Below are 17573 nucleotides of genomic sequence, written 5' to 3' on the forward strand. Positions count from 1 at the left end.
ATTATTTTAATAACTTATTCTATCTCAACATCAGACTGTCGGTTGCCGGGTGTTTTAAAACGCGCTCCTTGCAACTGATCAAAAACATCGCGACGGCCCCTGCCGTAATGGTTACCTCTTCCACTACCATACGAAGGGTTACCAGAAAAAGACCGTCCACGCCAACGTCCTCTTGGCGGTGCATCAAACCGACGAATACTAGATAATTCAGCGGCTACACGTATGTTGTTAAGTGTTTCCCGATCGAAACCAGATGCGTTTCCTTGTAAACAACGAAAAATGTTTGCTGTAGGCTCAACAAAGTTGCTATTGACTACAAGTGAACCGTACTCTTTTTGCAAATAGTTAATCTGTGCTGCAAGGGTGATATACACTGGCCCTAAATCACTAGGTTCATTCTCCTTAATTTGACTTAAGAGTTTAAAACATGTTTCAACATATCGACCACATTTTGATATAACATTCAGTGTTTTTTGGTTCTCTCTACGAATGCCAGTTCTAGACTCATGAAGCTTCAGATAAGGAGGTAACAATACCTTGTCTACCGTCTGTTTCACACAGTCAAATTGTTCCTGAATATTTTTAGGAATAGGACCTTCGGCGGTGGCTGCTGATGAGTCAGGACCGAGGGTAAATGGATTGGCCAAGTGTGGCAGATCAGAAGATTGTTCAATATTGGCCTGGTATGGCAAAAAACTGACTTCCGGTGGCGGAAATCTAATGGACGTTTTTGTTGTCGCAGAGCGACCACGGAAAGAACCTTGATTAAATTCAATTTTGGATAACCTGTCCTCTATGCGCTGTATAGCCTCATGGAGGGGATCTTTGTGCGCAGAATAATCACGAGTCCGATCCAAACATTCATTTATTTCTTCAGAAACACTCATTTCTAAACTAACATGTGCCTGGCCCCGCCGTGTGTTTTGCACTTCCGGAACAAGACGAAATTATTACGCATTGAGCGTAATAAGTCCACACAAAATAGTTCGCATTAACTACTAGTATTTTGTTGGTTGATGTCTGTTTAGTAATATCAATGTAGGCAATCTTAAATCTAGGGAAACATGTCCCCTTCAAAATCTGAAGTGTGACCATTGGCTCAAGTTGTGTTCCACTACATGTGGTATCATTTATTGTAATGTAAGGGACACAATTCGTATTTTCTTGTTAAAGCATGCAGTCATGAGTTATTTGTATTGAGGTTTATATCTGTGTGAATCTATGAATAAAGTCAGTTGTGAGTTACCCACCAACGAGTACAGAGTTATTGCAAAGACTACGATTGAAGAACAAAAAACGTTATAATAATTACTTAACTGATCATTACTTGATATAACTTTAATTTTAATAATTTAAGGTTCATATTACATTATATTGATGCTAATCCGAGTACTCCTCGGTTAAAACTAAAAACACAGAAGTATTTGTCTGTTAACCCATTTATTCCTAGTGGACTCTCCCATCTTGTAAATTGGATCAATTTATTTCCAAATTTAGGGATGTCTAGTATATTTATTTCTATATTTAGAATATTTCACACACAAATTCCTTTAAGCAATCAGCCGCATCATGCCTTTTTTCTAGCCTCTATAGGCATAAATGGGAACATAAATATGAACTAATCAGCCATTGAAGCCTTTTCATATGCAAACTCTTCAATCTTCCTTTCATTTATCTATGTAGAGTCAATGCAGATCAGTTTTATGTTCACCCTTTTTCACAAATAAGTAGCGTTCTGATAAAACTGGGCTTAGTGCATATGCGTAAAGGAATCCCAGATTAGCCTGTGCAGTTCGCACAGGCTAATTGGGGACGACACTTTCCGCTTTTATGGTATTTTTAGTTTCAGTTAAGTCTCTCCTTACCGAAAATCAAGTTTAGACGAAAAGTGTCGTCCCTGATTAGACTTTGCGTACTTCACAGGCTATGACACTTTACGCACATGCATTATGCCCAGTTTTCTCAGAACACGACTCAAATATACTCCCATAACCATCATCAGAAATGTTTGTTTAGATGGTAGATTAAAAATATTTTCGATCTTAGTATCAGCAAACATCATAAATTACACTCTAACATTCTGTAAGTTTAAGCATGTATTGTATGTAAACCCGCCATGGATATATTGTTTAAGTTGTAATGCAACCAGTTTTCAGTTGTGTGTAACCTGTTTGAAGTAACTCTTCGTTTGAAAACCACTAAAATTAGTATACAAAACAATGGTGGAAAAATAATTTATTTTTGTACAGTTAAATACTATTTACATATGATTATGCCTTCTTCGCCAATTGTAGCATATTCATACGACCCTGACGTCGGTAATTTTCACTATGGTGAGTATGAGATTCGACCATGCCTCTTTGAATGCTTATTTGGATACCGTTTCTGCCGGAAAGTTGTTTATTTCGTAATTTGGTTGTTTTTTTTTGTTGAGATCGCGTGAAATTACTTGATAAAACGTTCGCAAATGATGAAGTTAGGAACCTTAAAAAGCTTTGACACAGTCACCATCGTTTGCTAATCGAAAATGCAACAAAAACAGGCACATATTATCAGAGATCGAGATAAAGGTGCGCAGTGCGTTCTTTTCCCGTTAATATTAAAAAGTGCGCATCGTAATGATCATTTCTGTAATTCAATGCACACCATTAAGCAATGCAATGCCCATTGCATAAATATTATATTTATAAGATAAACTACTCTTACACAAATTATTTGTTTGCACTTACTTGACTTATGAAATTGTCCATGAAAAAAAAATCGAGGTAGATCGATCCCCACGTTGATGCGGTGATGTTTGTTAAAGTTGTTATTGTCATGAAAACTCGTTGATTTACAACGCAAATTGTCTTATTTGAAGTGACTCAAATTAATTTAATAATATTTTTCAACTTCGCTTTTGCTTTATTTTGATAATTTAATCCAAAGTTTAATGTTAGCAAGTGTTTTTTGTTTTTTTTACTGGAATTGTAAACAAAGAGTCAGTTAAAGTATTTTGAAAATTTGCTGTCTGTGTGAATTGACAGTTTGACGTCATCAAAGTAAAGCAGCTTCCTGTCTGAAGCAATAAAACAAAAAAATTATCGCCGACAAAATTCGCTTCCTTTGCCTAGCAATCAACATGCCGAACCATGTTTGTTCCTCATGTGTGTACATCAGAGTTTATTTTAAGGTCCTACTAGCCTCTTCACGAGGTCTTTGTAGCCCAACCTGTGATTTGTTTGTTCCCTCAATTGCAATCCAATTTAACCCTGCCCTCATAAGCATTCTCGTAAACTAATTGGACAGGGAACATAACAGTTTGGCGACTCGAAAGTTACCTTTTCTCGTGATGCATCCGTGTCAGCAGTGCTCCAGCTAGGCCTAAAAAGAAGTGCGTCCTGCCCTGCCTTTCCAAAGCCCCACCCTGCCATTCCGAGGCCCCGCTCTGCAACTAAAAAAATTATTTTAATTTGAAAAATATATATATTTTTTTTAATTTTTTTTTATGAGATCATATAAAAAAATTACCTTGTCCATAGGTATGTGCAGAGAGACATACAAACACATTATGTCTACTATGAATACAGACTTCCCAAAACTCCAGTTGACCTACGGACATGTCAGACACAAGCAGTCATGGGCCGATCAAAATTCTTAACTTGTCGGCCAAAAATGTCCAACACAAATAGTTTCGGATTTTCCCAAGAACTTTAAAAGTATTTATATAACATCAGTTTAATACGGCGGAATACGTTCTTTGTCGATTTTGAGAAATATGAGTGTTTTCGCCGGTCAGTTAACCCGCTGTTGATTGGTCCAAAGTCTACTTGTCAAAAATCGGAAATAATCTGTCGGTGTTTTGTGAATAAAGTTCTAGAAATGCATTTGGTTCCCTGCATATTGTTGATGAGTAAATAAGTGCATGCTTCAAGCCGGAATCAGTACATTTGACCTTCATTCGATCGACTTTTAGTTTAAACAAAAGTGAAAGGTAAACAAAAGAACAGCTTGCTGTTATGAATCATATACAGGAACACGCATGGAGTTTAACGGGGATTTATTACCAGGTGATTTCATTTTCATTTTACTTCTTTTGAATTAAGTAAATTTGTAGTAAATAAGTAAATATCAATAATGTGGAAGTTTTTGAATCTCTCAAAGCCTGAAAATCCAAAACATTGCCGATGACGACTTGCAAACGCCCGTGAGCAAATGGAAAAATACGAGGATAAGCGCCCCCTTGTAAATTCGTTGAGTCTTAGAAGACAGGCAGATCATGGTTGTCATTTAATCCAGAAACTGGTAAAATGACATGCACAGCCTGTCTGGAATTTTATGGTCTGGAATAGTATGGGGTGGTAATGATTTCTGTAGAAACTTTCAAGATGAGGAAGTGAATTTAAACAAATTTCTTTGTTACTCAAAACAATGTGATGAGAATAAAATGATGTTATCATTTCTTTCCAGAGCAATTGCCCCCAAGGAGCCCAAGCCTGGACACTAGGAGAACGATGAAGAAGACTGGGGACAAGACAACAGTGAAGATGACATTAAGCTTTTAAATAGATAGGATACAGATAATGATTTTATTAGTGACTTTAATAATGAGGAAGTGGATGTGAACAAACTTTGTTACTTTACTTTGTTACTCAAAGTAATATGATAAAAAAATAAAATGATAAAGCAATATTACTGTTTTTCTCATTATTTACTTTTTTCTAAGTTTTGTTTGAAATTTCATGTATTTTCTTTGGTCTGACAGAATAACCTAAGGTCTGACAGAAAATTCTGACCAGTCAGACCAAATGTCTGACTGAAGGATGTTGAGTTTCAGGAAGTCTGTGAATATATAGACATTGTAAAAATCATACCACAAGAATTCGTTGTATAATAATACAATTATATGCACAATTAAATTTGCATATTGTAATTAACATTGTATAAATTTATTCCTCGATGAAGAAATTATACTGGCATGGTTTAATAATAATGAAAATAAAATATATAAACAATTATTGATGATATAAAAATTAATATGCAACAGGAAGCATTCCGGATAAGACTGCACACTAGAAAGTGCCCATTTAACAAAATACTGCATGCTTGAAAGTGCACTTTTGACAAAATAGCCCCTCCCCTTTTCAAATCCTAGCTGTAACACTGTGTGTCAGCATACGTGACTGTGTAATGTAGCTGTAATATTTGATATGCACGTCATGCTATCTCTTACATGTATCAGTGGATTATCTTTTACTCCATACTTAATTTATGGCGATTACGTGCGGAAGTAGGTACTGAGTGCTCTTTTATAGTATGGAATATTGATACACAATATTGCTGGCAATTTATACTGCCTGAAAACAGGAATTTAGAGAGTGAATTTCAAAATCAGAGGGTCTATTTTTTCAATCGCCAATTTCATGGAAATCTTGAAATTGGAAAGGCCAACCAAAACCCACGACTCAAGAAATACCTTACTTTCAAGATGACGGTTTGACACTATCGACAGAATCTATTCTTTTGATGTTTACAGAAGATAAACATTTGAAAAAAATAATCTAAAGAACAAAGGTTAATTAATATGTTTATACTGATTCATGGCCATATACTAATACAATATTTGTGATGTAACATCTTTATGAAAATTATTTGTAACTCAAGAGAGATATAACATATACAATACAATCCTATTCTCAGATCTCTATGTTGGCCTTAATTTGACCTACTCCTCTTACTTTGTTGTAGAAAAAGCAAGTGAGATACTGTGTGTTGTTTTAAATAGTTTTTGCTTTAAAGGGATCTTTTCACGCTTTGGTAAATTGACAAAATTGAAAAAAGTTGTTTCAGATTCGCACATTTTCGTTTTAGTTATGATATTTGTGAGGAAACAGTAATACTGAACATTTACCATGGTGTAATATAGCCATTATATGCATCTTTTGACGATTTTAAAACCTAAAAATTATAAAGCGTTGCAACGCGAAACGATTGAATAATTTGGAGAGTTCTGTTTTTGTCGTTAAATTTTGTGAAACTACGAAGATTGATTATATAAGGTATAAAATACGTCCAGTATGTGTACTCGGCGGAATAGCTCAGTAGGCTAAAGCGTTTTTACTTCAGGACTCTGGCAGGACTCCAGGGGTCACTGGTTCGAAACCTGCTCCGGGCAATGTTCTTTTCCTTTTTTTAATTTTATTCTTGATTTTTTACTGCAGCTTTTACGATCCAATGTTTACATTTATAAATATAAAGCATTTAATGAATAAGTTAAAAAAATGCCAAAATCTGTGAAAAGGCCCCTTTAAAGCTTGAGAAACACACACTTAAAGTTTTTAAGTGAGTTTTAGTCTTAAGGAGAACAAAGAGTAAGTTTTTGCAGGCACACAGAGATAATTGAACGTTGAAATCTTAGTTCAGATCTGTCTGTTCAGTTGAAATGTGAAAAGAATATGCTTATAGATGTTCTTCATTTGTATAATGCGAGTGATTTCTGCATATAACAAAAACTGAAATTTGAATCCAGAAAAATGATAAATTTAACCAGTCATCAATTGATAGTATCTGATGGCCTATTCTAATTTCCTTCCAAACCCTCATCTAACGCATCATTTTGTTTCAGGTCCTGGTCATCCCATGAAACCCCAGAGAATTGCACTGACACACTGCCTGGTCATGCATTACAATCTGCACAAGAGGATGCAGGTAGACCAAACATGGCCGTGACTTAACCCATTTATGCCTATTGGACTCTCCCATCCTGCTAAATTGGATCAATTTATTTCCAAAATTAGGGATGTCTAGCCGCATCATGCGGCGTCTCATCTGGGTCTAGAGCTGTTTGCCAAGGCCTTTTTTTCTAGACGCTAGGCATTAATGGGTTAACCCTTTCAGTGCGGGAACCGAATTTTTAAGGCCTTTGCAAACAGTTTGGATCCAGATGAGACGCCACAGAACGTGGCGTCTCATCTGGATCCAAACTGTTTGCTATTCTGATAGTATTCTTTGAAAAAAAATCCAAGAAAATGCTTATTTTAGAAATTCAGCAGACGACATTTTAGCAGACAACAAATTTCCTAGCATGCAAAGGGTTAAAAAGATGCAGTTACATCTGTACAACAGTAAAATCATAAGAATTATAAAGTGATTGGTTTTTTGGACTTATTTGGATTTTCTGTTTCATCAGTATACAATACAATAACTGTATAAATCACGACAGTAACGATAAAGATACAGCATGCTTGATATGCAAGTAATTTGAGGAAATGTCTATTTTAAATTATTAGCAATTTCATTTTGTTAGAATGAACTAAGCACCATTTAACAGAAATTAAAATAAATCAATATTCTGTGAGCTTCAAAGTGTTTATACAAAATTGAATACACATGCTTTCCATGGACTTGATGCTACATTGTACGTGTACTGGGGTAACAATTCGGTGCCTTTTTATCAGGACAAAGGAACATAACAAACTACATTGGCAAGGTTTATGTTAAGCTAGAATTTGTTAACATCTAGTTGAAATTAAGTTTTTTGGGTTACAGATTTAATTATGCTCATTTGAGAATTCAACATAACACAGAATACAGACCAACATCTAGGGCGCTCATACTTCTATACAATGCCTTTTCTGATACTAATGCGCTTAAAAAAAAATTGCCAGGCATTTTCCCCAAACGAGTATATTGATGGCAAGAAATTGATTTTTTTTTGCCATTGGTGAATTTGGCAAACAACAGTGGGAGCCCTGACATTGGTTAAATCTAGAGTTCTGATTTATTTTGATTATTCAGATACTTAGCCAGTATTCAGATATCTGGCTATTCATTACCAACCCTAGTAATAATGTTTTTAACCAAAGTATTTGTATAAATTCAAATATTTGCACAACTATATTAAATGTAAACAAAAATTTTTATTATGTCCCCCACTATAGTAGTGGGGGACATATTGTTTTTGCCCTGTCTGTCTGTTGGTCTGTTGGTCTGTCTGTCTGTTTGTGCCAACTTTAACATTTTGCAATAACTTTTGCTATATTGAAGATAGCAACTTCATATTTGGCATGCATGTGTATCTCATGAAGCTGCATATTTTGAGTTGTGAAAGGTCAAGGTCAAGGTCATCCTTCAAGGTCAGAGGTCAAATATATGTGGCCAAAATCGCTCATTTTATGAATACTTTTGCAATATTGATGATATCAACTTGATATTTGGCATGCATGTGTATCTCATGGAGCTGCACATTTTGAGTGGTGAAAGGTCAAGGTCATCCTTCAAGGTCATAGGTCAAATAAATGTGGCCCTAATCGCTTATTTTATAAATACTTTTGCAATATTGAAGATAGCAACTTGATATTTGGCATGCATGTGCATGTCATGGAGCTGCACATTTTGAGTGGTGAAAGGTCAAGGTCAAGGTCATCCTTCAAGGTCAGAGATCAAATATATGTGGCCCAAATCGCTTATTTTATGAATACTTTTGCAATATTGAAGATAGCAACTTGATATTTGGCATGCATGTGTATCTCATGGAGCTGCACATTTTGAGTGGTGAAAGGTCAAGGTCATCCTTCACAATGTCAAGGTCATCCTACAAGGTCAAACATCATATAGGGGGACATTGTGTTTCACAAACACATCTTGTTTTTTACAATGTTTGTGTCTGGAGGGGCAACGAAACAGATACGAGAGAATTGCAATTAAATTACACTCAGGCTCTATAATGTCCAGGCTCTATAATGTCCAGAAGTGTACTCACATGTCATTAAGACATAAATTTGAGCTTGTTATATGAGCCCTATTCTGGGAAAAAGGGGCTTAATGCATGTGGGTAAAGTGAAGTCCTAGATAAGCCTGTGGAGTCTGAACAGGCTAATCAGGGACAACACTTTCCGCCCAAATTGGATTTTTGCTAAGATTTAAACGAAAAATGTCATAAAAGCTGAAAGTGTCGTCCCTGATTAGCCTGTGCAAACTGCACAGGCTAAGCCGGGATGACAATTCACCCACAAGCATTATGCCCAGTTTTCTCAAAAGGCAACTCAATGCATGTGCATAGGTAAACCCTTTAGGAATTTTGTCTCTTATAACAAACTGAAAGATAGTGTTGTCCCTATTATGCCGGTCTTATCCAAGACAACAATAGGCGCTTGCATTAAGCTTAGTTTTCCCAAAACAAGGCTGATATATTTTGCAGGTGTATCGACCCTACAAGGCTTCCATGCATGACATGTGCCGCTTCCACTCGGAAGACTACATAGACTTCCTGATGAGAGTCTCACCACAGAATGTACAGAATTTTACAAAGCAGCTGAGCATGTTTAACGTAGGGGACGACTGGTAAGGCAAAACAGTGCAAGAAATGGGCCGTGCTCTGTGAAAAGGGGATTTAATGCATGTGCGTCAAGTGTTGTTCCAGATAAGCCAGTGTAGTCTGCACAGGCTAATCAGAGACGAAACTTTCCCCTTTTATGGTATTTTTTGTTTAAAGGAAGTCTCTTCTACACAAAAATCCAGTTAAGGCGGAAAGTGTCATCCCTGATTAGCCTGTGCGGACTGCACAGGCTGATCTGGGATGACACTTTACACACATGCATTAAGCCCAGTTTTCTCAGAACGCCACACACTTTTGTGTACAAAGCTTGAGGCTTTTGAGACATTTCAGATTTATTTTCCGATTTTTCAGAGTTTGAGAATCTTTATTTTCCCATGGTTGTTTAAAAACTTTTTTGGGGGAACATGCCTGCGTAAATCCAGTTCTCTGTGCCTGTGGATTGCAAAAGATCATTTTGTTTCTCCCTAAGTAGAGATTTAAGTCAGAATCAGTAATTCTTAGATTTGCAAGTATGTCAATAAATTGACCAGTCGCCAAATTATCGATCGCTCCGCCCACATAGTCACGTGGTCTAGTGATTAGAAAACTCCGACAAGCAGATTGCAATTATAGCGGATTACGTGAGGGAAATTCTATATTTGTCATGATGTATTATGCTCTTTTCTATAATATAAATTATTAAAGCCGCACACTAAACTAAACTGCTTTGTAAAACGTTAATACAATCATAAAAACTTTAGCGAGAAATGGTGTAATCAAAATAAATGAGTTAACGGCAGACTGACTATCAGAAACGTTTCTTATACATATTATATAGGGAGTTGATGAAAAATCCGTTGTAAAAATGAGCATTTATTTCATATTGATTTTGAACTTGTATTCACACCGTCTGACAGTGGCTATTCATATATAATTTTGAAAATATTTTTATTAAATGCAAATGACATATCCATATCATGATGGCTTTTTTGTTTATTAAAAATGTTTAGATCTTTGTTTTATTGTGTTATTTTTAAAAAGACACCGATTTTTTTTATTTAGATATAAATTAAATTTTGATTGTAACCATAATTTAATACAGGCCTAATTTCGTGGTTTCATTAACTGATAGTCTTATATGCATTTTATTTCATTTATGTTAAATGCGAACCTGTTACATTTCACTATCAAAAAATGAGTGTTGGTATTACGGTGCTGTTCACAAACACTCGAATTGAATACATTTAGCATATTATGCATTTGCTTATTTATAACAAGATGGCCCTTATATGTTAATTGCAATTTTCACATTTCTCCCCGTATCAATATATGTTGTATTAGAAATGTTGTTGTTGTATTATAAGCCGTACATTTTACACTTGAAGTCGCTTTAAGCTGGCTAAGCCGCGTTGAAATCACCTTTTTGTTGTTTTTACTTTAGTTAAAACAATATTTAAGTTAATAAATTATAATGATTTCCCTTGTTTATGATCCACAGAAAATAAATATATAATTGGAAATCATTTAAGTAATTAAATAGTTTTCTTTTCTTGTGTACAGTACCTAACAATGCCTTAATGTTCCTTCATTCTGAAATCCACGCAACATACTGTTATTTATTAATCATCGACAATTACGCTGAGATTAATAAGCACGTGTGGCAATTATTATGTTGCCCAAACTGCTTAATAATATTGTGCATCAAACGGTATAACATGTTTTATAGAACACACACCTGGTGTGGTTAAACTATTTATTGTGTTTGTTTTCTCATCACTTGTTCATATGTTCAAGAAATAAAGATAAAATAATAACCTTTTATAAAGTATGTATAGCACCTACAATTTTGAATAATGATCGAACAGTAATGATCATGCATTTGATATAAAATCTGTGTAAACTCTTAAAAATTACGTCCATTCCATATGTACAACACGCTTTGTTTGTCGGAAAAATGGCGGCCAGATAAGCGTTGCTGAGGGGTGTGTGAAAAATCGATATCTGATTGGCTGATCGACAAAATGTGGGCGGAGTTGGCGACTGGTCAATTCATCTACATGTACCAGTAAATTAATAATAATGTATATAGTTTAGTATTCAATCTATCAGACAGTACCCACTTGCTTTAAACTATTACTGGTTAAAGGACTTGTTCACTGTTTGGCAACATGACAATTTTCAATTGCCAATGATTCAAAGAAGAAAGTATGTATGCATTCAAGTCAAACAAGTAAAAATATACTCCAGACTAAAGAAAATGAATAAAAAAACATATGTTTTGTCTTAATTATCAATCAAAATTGCAAGTATTGTAATACATTTCATTGATATAATGTAGCAAGTAAAACGTTGTATTACTGATATGGGGTTTTAAATACATGAGGGTTTCGCATGGATGCTCAGTGTAGTGGTAGCTATGAACATGTTTTATTTTATTACTCACCTTGTTATTATGATTATTTAAAACTGTTTCAAATATAACAGCTTTGCAAGTAAATTAATGATAATGATATTAATGATATATTTTTAAACAATGCAAAAATTATGTTCCTTTAAATACGTTTGGCAAGCCACTCTTATTACAATTATATGGTCGCAAGAAACCGCCTCATTGGTGCAAACAAGGCACCATGTAACATTGAAATTAAATGTCACATGGTACCTTTTTTCACCAATGGGGCAATTAATGGCATGGCATGGCATGTACATGAAGGAAAGCAGTAGTCTATTATTAAATATGGGCAAACAAAATACCATTTTAACTTGTTTACTGCAGCGAAATATTGTCGTTGACTGCAATATAGATAGTCCTAAATGGATTAATGAAGCACGCAGGTATAACATAAACTTACTGCAAATTTGAACAGTTTCTTATTGTTTTTCACTGATGTTTTTTTATGCCCCCTTTCGAAGAAAAGGGGGTATATATATTTTTCGCACTGTCCATCAGTCTGTCAGTCAGTCTGTCTTTCACACTTTTCGTGTCCGCTCTCTTATTCAAATAGTTTTCATCCAATCTTTAAGAAACTTGGTCAGAAGTTGTATCTAGACAATATCTACGTCAAGTTCGAATACGGGTCATGCCGGGTCAAAAACTAGGTCAAGGGGTCAAAAAAACTAATTCAAGGGAAGTAATAAGCTTTAAATGGACATAATTATCTGACCTGCAAAATTAAATATTTTTGTTAAATAAAACAAAGCGGCGCAGTAGGCGGCATTGTGTTTCTGACAAACACATCATGGTAAAAGGTCAAGGTCATCCTTCAAGGTCTAAGGTCAAAAATACAAATCCAAGGGAAGTAATAAGCTTTAAAGGGAGATGATTATTCAATATTGAACATAGCAACCTGATATTTGGCATGCATGTGTATCTCATGGAGCTGCACATTTTGAGTGGTGGATCTACAGTCACGGTAGTGGCTTTTAATTATTTGCTACTATAAATAGAGATTTGTTAGAGACAATTATTTTCAAGAGAAGTAATTTATATACCGTAAATCCACGAATATAATACGCCCTCGTGCATAATACGCACCCCCGAGTTTGGTCAAAATTTATCGGTAAAAATTGAAAATCCGAGTAAAATACGCACTAAAAAAAATCAGTGTCTGAAATCGGCCATTTCCGAAAAAATGTGTCAATATATTTGTGTGCTGTGAAAATAGCAAATCAATTTGGTGTTGTCAACTATCTGTTACCCTGGTATTTTGATTGGGATGTGTTATTGTGCTGTTGTTATGACAGTTGCATAATAAATATCTCTGTCTATTGTTTATATTACCATTGATTGTTACTGATAACACACAGGCCCCTTGCTGACATCCGGGTCAAGCAGTCATAATTACAAAAGAAAGAAGCAGAGACGCTGTTGTTTGTTTTCACATTTAATTCAATTTGACAATATTCGGGACGATAATAATTATAATAATAATATAAAGTAATAAGAAGACAAAATGGTTACTTCCGTTTTTATAGTTGTCTAGATTAATTACTTTTTCTTTTTTCGAGTTACAAACTCAATACTTTAATATAACTTAAAATACAATTAAACCGCTCGTGTTTTTCATGATCTAGTTAATTTAAATACGCTGCTGTCATTATAAGGCTAGTTTGGGAGTAAAAAAAAATTAATTATCACATTTCAATTTAATGCGGCAATCGGCAGACAGGTGTAATAGACTCTATTAGCATCATAAAACTAATTATTTAATTACCACTCTTTACTTCAGATATGGTAAATATGCGGTAGAATGATAAATTGCGGTCAGCTAAGAAATATTTATTTACGGGTATTGTCAGTTGTTTTTTTTTCATTTGCTAATCTCTTTATACGACTTAGCGTCCAGTCACTATTTTGTAGGCAGACGACAATATTAACTGTGTATTCAAAGTATACAGTGTCTGCGCATGGATGACCCAAAATTATTCGATAGCTCCTCCCGTTCTCATGTTTCATTCGACAACGTCATTTCATGTGTAAGCAAGCTCAATGTTGATTGGCCAGCTACCATGCGCACTTCAATAACAATAAGGTCAAGCAATGTCTCATAATCGGGTACAGACCGGGTTTCGTTTACTGTTCGAATTGCGAACACTTTCATTAAAACAAAGGGACAAATATAGAAAACCAGTCCGATATAAATGACGGATGTTTTCAATGAAATTTTACTAGATTTTCGCATTTTAACAAATAAGATTTTTATTGAGCCTAATTCTCAATATTTTCGCAAATGACTCAAATGGCGAACAACAGCGCGAGCCCTGTTGCACCCCTTTGATGTTATGTTGTAGTTCAAAATGGTTGCCGCCAGGGCTCGAAATTAACACTCGCACACTCGCAAAATGCGAGTGTAAAATACTGATTGCGAGTTAAGTTTTAAGCCACTAGTACTTTTTTGCGAGTAAAGAAATAGTGGGAAAAAAACTAGTAATATAAATGCACTCGACGTCATGAACGCTAAACCGTAGGTCAATTTATAAAACGTCTGAATACCTGTATGCGGAAGCGCGCACCTTGTATGTAGACTGGTATACTTATAGTACAGATACGCGGATAGTATTGGTACAAAAAACGTGAAAAAGTCGACTATTCACATTTGTTCATTGAACTTGAACAGACATGGCGTCGAAGCCAAACATAATAAGTTTCTTTGTTTACAGACAGAAATAAAAATACGAAAGATAAAGCAAAGTTAACCGTTGATTTGTATTTTGGTGAAGTCGCACTCAACACGATATCATAGCTGATTTTTTTCAATGATTAAAAACCCATTAAAAATATCCCAAAACTGACACTTAAACTTTGTTTTCTGAGTGAACACGACACACTTATATTTGAAAACAATACCCTTATGGTCCAAGGAACTGATATCTTTGTATGATTGCAGAAATAAAATTTTTATGTTAAGTACTTTTTATTTTGTTTTTATAGTACTAAATTAACGTCCAAACTTTTTTTTATGTTTCTTGCAAAATTTGCGAGACTGTTTTTGATTTTGCGAGTTGGTATTAAAGCTGCTCGCAATGTTTTGCAAGTAGAAAAAAAAGTTAATTTCGAGCCCTGGTTGCCGCGAAGCGAATAACAGCGATTAAGTTGAAAATTTGCACAGGAAAAATTTTGTTCTGCTCTAAACTCGTATATTATACGCACCCCCTACTTGAAGAAAAAATCGGCAGGTAAAAAAGTGCGTATTATATTCGTAGATTTACGGTTATTATAAATCTCAGATTATATATTTCCTGACCAAGAATTTAAGTTCTTTTCACAGTTACTGTACAGATTTTTTATTTTGATTATTTATAACTCAAATGATTGTGTCAAAGTTTTTTTTAGCTCACCTGATTGCTCAGGTGAGCTTTTGTGACCGGTCTTTGCCCGTCGTCCTTCCATCCACATTTGTTCGTAAACACTCTAGAGGCCACATTTATTATCTGATCTTCATGAAACTTGTTCAGAAGCTTTGTCCCAATGAAATCTCCGTCGAGTTTGAAACTGGGTCGTGCCGGGTCAAAATCTAGGACACTAGGTAAAAAAAAACAGAAAAAATTTGGAAACACTGTAGAAGTCACATTTCATGCCCAATCTTCATGTAACTTTGTCAAAATGTTTGTCTTAATGATATGTTGGTGAAGTTCAAAAGTGGTTCCGGTCTGTTGAAAAACATGGCTGCCAGTTGGCTGGGCAGTTTTCCTTATTTGGCTATAGAGAAACCTTGTGAACACTCTAGAAGTCACAATTTTTGCCCAATCATCATGAAAGTTGGTCAAAACATTGGTTTAATTGATATCTCGGATGAGTTCCAAAATGGTCCAGATCGGTGAAAAAACATGGCCGCCAGTGGGCGGGGCATTTTTCTCTATATGTATATAGTGAAAACATGTGAACACTCTAGAAGTCATATTTTTGGCCCAATTTTCATGAAATTTGGTCAGAACATTTGTTTCCTTGATATAAGAGTTGAGTTCGAAAATGTTTCTGGTCAGTTGAATAACATGGCTGCCGGGGGGGGGGGGCAGTTTTCCTTATTAGGCTTTAGAGAAACCTTGTAAACACTCTAGAAGTCACAATTTTTGCCCAATCATCATGAAAGTTGGTCAAAACATTGGTTTTATTTATATCTCGGACTGGTTCGAAAATGGTCCAGATCGGTGAAAAAACATGGCCGCCAGTGGGCAGGGCATTTTTCTCTATATGTATATAGTGAAAACATGTGAACACTCTAGAAGTCACATTTTTGGCCCAATTTTCATGAAATTTAGTCAGAACATTTGTTTCCTTGATATGAGAGTTGAGTTCGAAAATGGTTCCAGTCAGTTGAATAACATGGCTGCCGGGGGGGGGGGGGGGCAGTTTTCTTATATTTATATAGTAAAAAAAGCTTGTGAACACTCTAGAAGTCACATTTTTTGCCCAATCATCATGAAACTTACTGAAAACATTGGTTTCATGTCTATCACATAATTAATGCCATAATTATTGCCCTTAGATTGTCCAAATTTTCATTATATAATACAAAACCCTTGTAAAAACTCTAGAGGTCACAATTTTGTTTCAGATTTTAAGAATCTTGGTCATTATATTTGTTTTGGTAAGCAAAGTTTAATGTTTGGTAAGGGGGGTCAACTCAAAATATAGGTCACCAGGTCAAATCTTACAAAAACAAAAACACTCCATATGCCAGAGTTTTGGTTCAATAATGATGAAACTTGACCAGGATGTTTGTCTGAACAATATCTTGGTCAAGTTGGACGTTTGGTAAAGATTGAATGAACCGACTCCTCTCAGGTGAGCAAACTAGGGCCATCTTGGCCCTCTTGTGTAAATGATATAATTGGATTGGACAAAATCCAAGGGAAGTAATAAGCTTTAAACGGAGATGATTTCTTTACCTGCCAAATGATAAATAGAAATTTTATTTCAAAGCAGCGCAGAAGGGGGCATTGTGTTTCTGACGAACACATCTCTCGTTGTATTACATAAGCATTTTGTGTTTAAAATAATATGTACAAAAATACCATTATTATAATGTTTGGAAAATTTGCACCATAATATATCAAAAGAATGATTGGTAATCTAATCTTTCTTTAAAATAATGAAATACACAATAAAATTAATTGAAATTAAAATAGAGATAATCATCAGTGTTTTTTTGCTCAAAATGTAACTGCAGAAATTTGGCTGTTTGGCAATGTCAAAAAGTAAAATTGTTCCGTAATAGTCCGTCTAAAATAAAAATAAAAAATTGGCCAAATTTTCCTCATAAAATAAATAAGAAATGTCATACATCATTAATTTCCTCAACAGTCCAATAAAATACAGATTATACATGAAAAATTATCTCTCTGTTTGCAGACTGTTCATGGACTTTAACTTTCATTATTAATGGTCAGAAAAAAATACAGTAATTTATGTCCAATCGAATTAAGGTAAAATGTTCCACATTTTTTGGGGGGTAAATAAATGTATTGAAAATGGCAGTATGAAACCCTGACAAAGTCAGTCATAACATGTTATGTTGCAAAAAGGAATGAAGTGCTTTATGTCTACTGTGTTATATTATTGAAGATTTTACTAGCTACATTGACTATGTTCTCAAGCAGAAAAGTAGAACATTAAAAGTAAACAACTAAAATCATGCTTTCGAAAAGATTTGATTTGATTTTTTTTTACTGTACTATGTTATTATGTAACCATGATTCATGTTTATGAAATTATCAGCTGGTTATGTTTCCCAACATTATAAGTAAAAAAAGATCCAAACAAAAAACAAAAAAAAAC

The 17573-nt window shown here is 34.8% G+C and overlaps 1 protein-coding gene across 1 annotated transcript in view; it reads left to right on the forward strand.

Annotated features, from left to right (window-relative positions):
- The first annotated feature begins 2168 nt into the window (after nucleotides 1-2168).
- The window catches only part of LOC127873622 (histone deacetylase 3-like), a 58078-nt gene continuing 42673 nt past the window's right edge, over nucleotides 2169-17573 (forward strand). The window contains exons 1-3 of the mRNA XM_052417505.1: nucleotides 2169-2333; nucleotides 6605-6687; nucleotides 9179-9321. Of these exons, the coding sequence (XP_052273465.1) occupies nucleotides 2267-2333; nucleotides 6605-6687; nucleotides 9179-9321 (293 nt within the window). The 5' untranslated portion in view covers nucleotides 2169-2266. The remainder of the gene's footprint in view (nucleotides 2334-6604; nucleotides 6688-9178; nucleotides 9322-17573) is intronic.

Source organism: Dreissena polymorpha, chromosome 3 (assembly GCF_020536995.1).
Source record: "Dreissena polymorpha isolate Duluth1 chromosome 3, UMN_Dpol_1.0, whole genome shotgun sequence".
In the NCBI taxonomy this organism is placed as follows: domain Eukaryota; kingdom Metazoa; phylum Mollusca; class Bivalvia; order Myida; family Dreissenidae; genus Dreissena; species Dreissena polymorpha.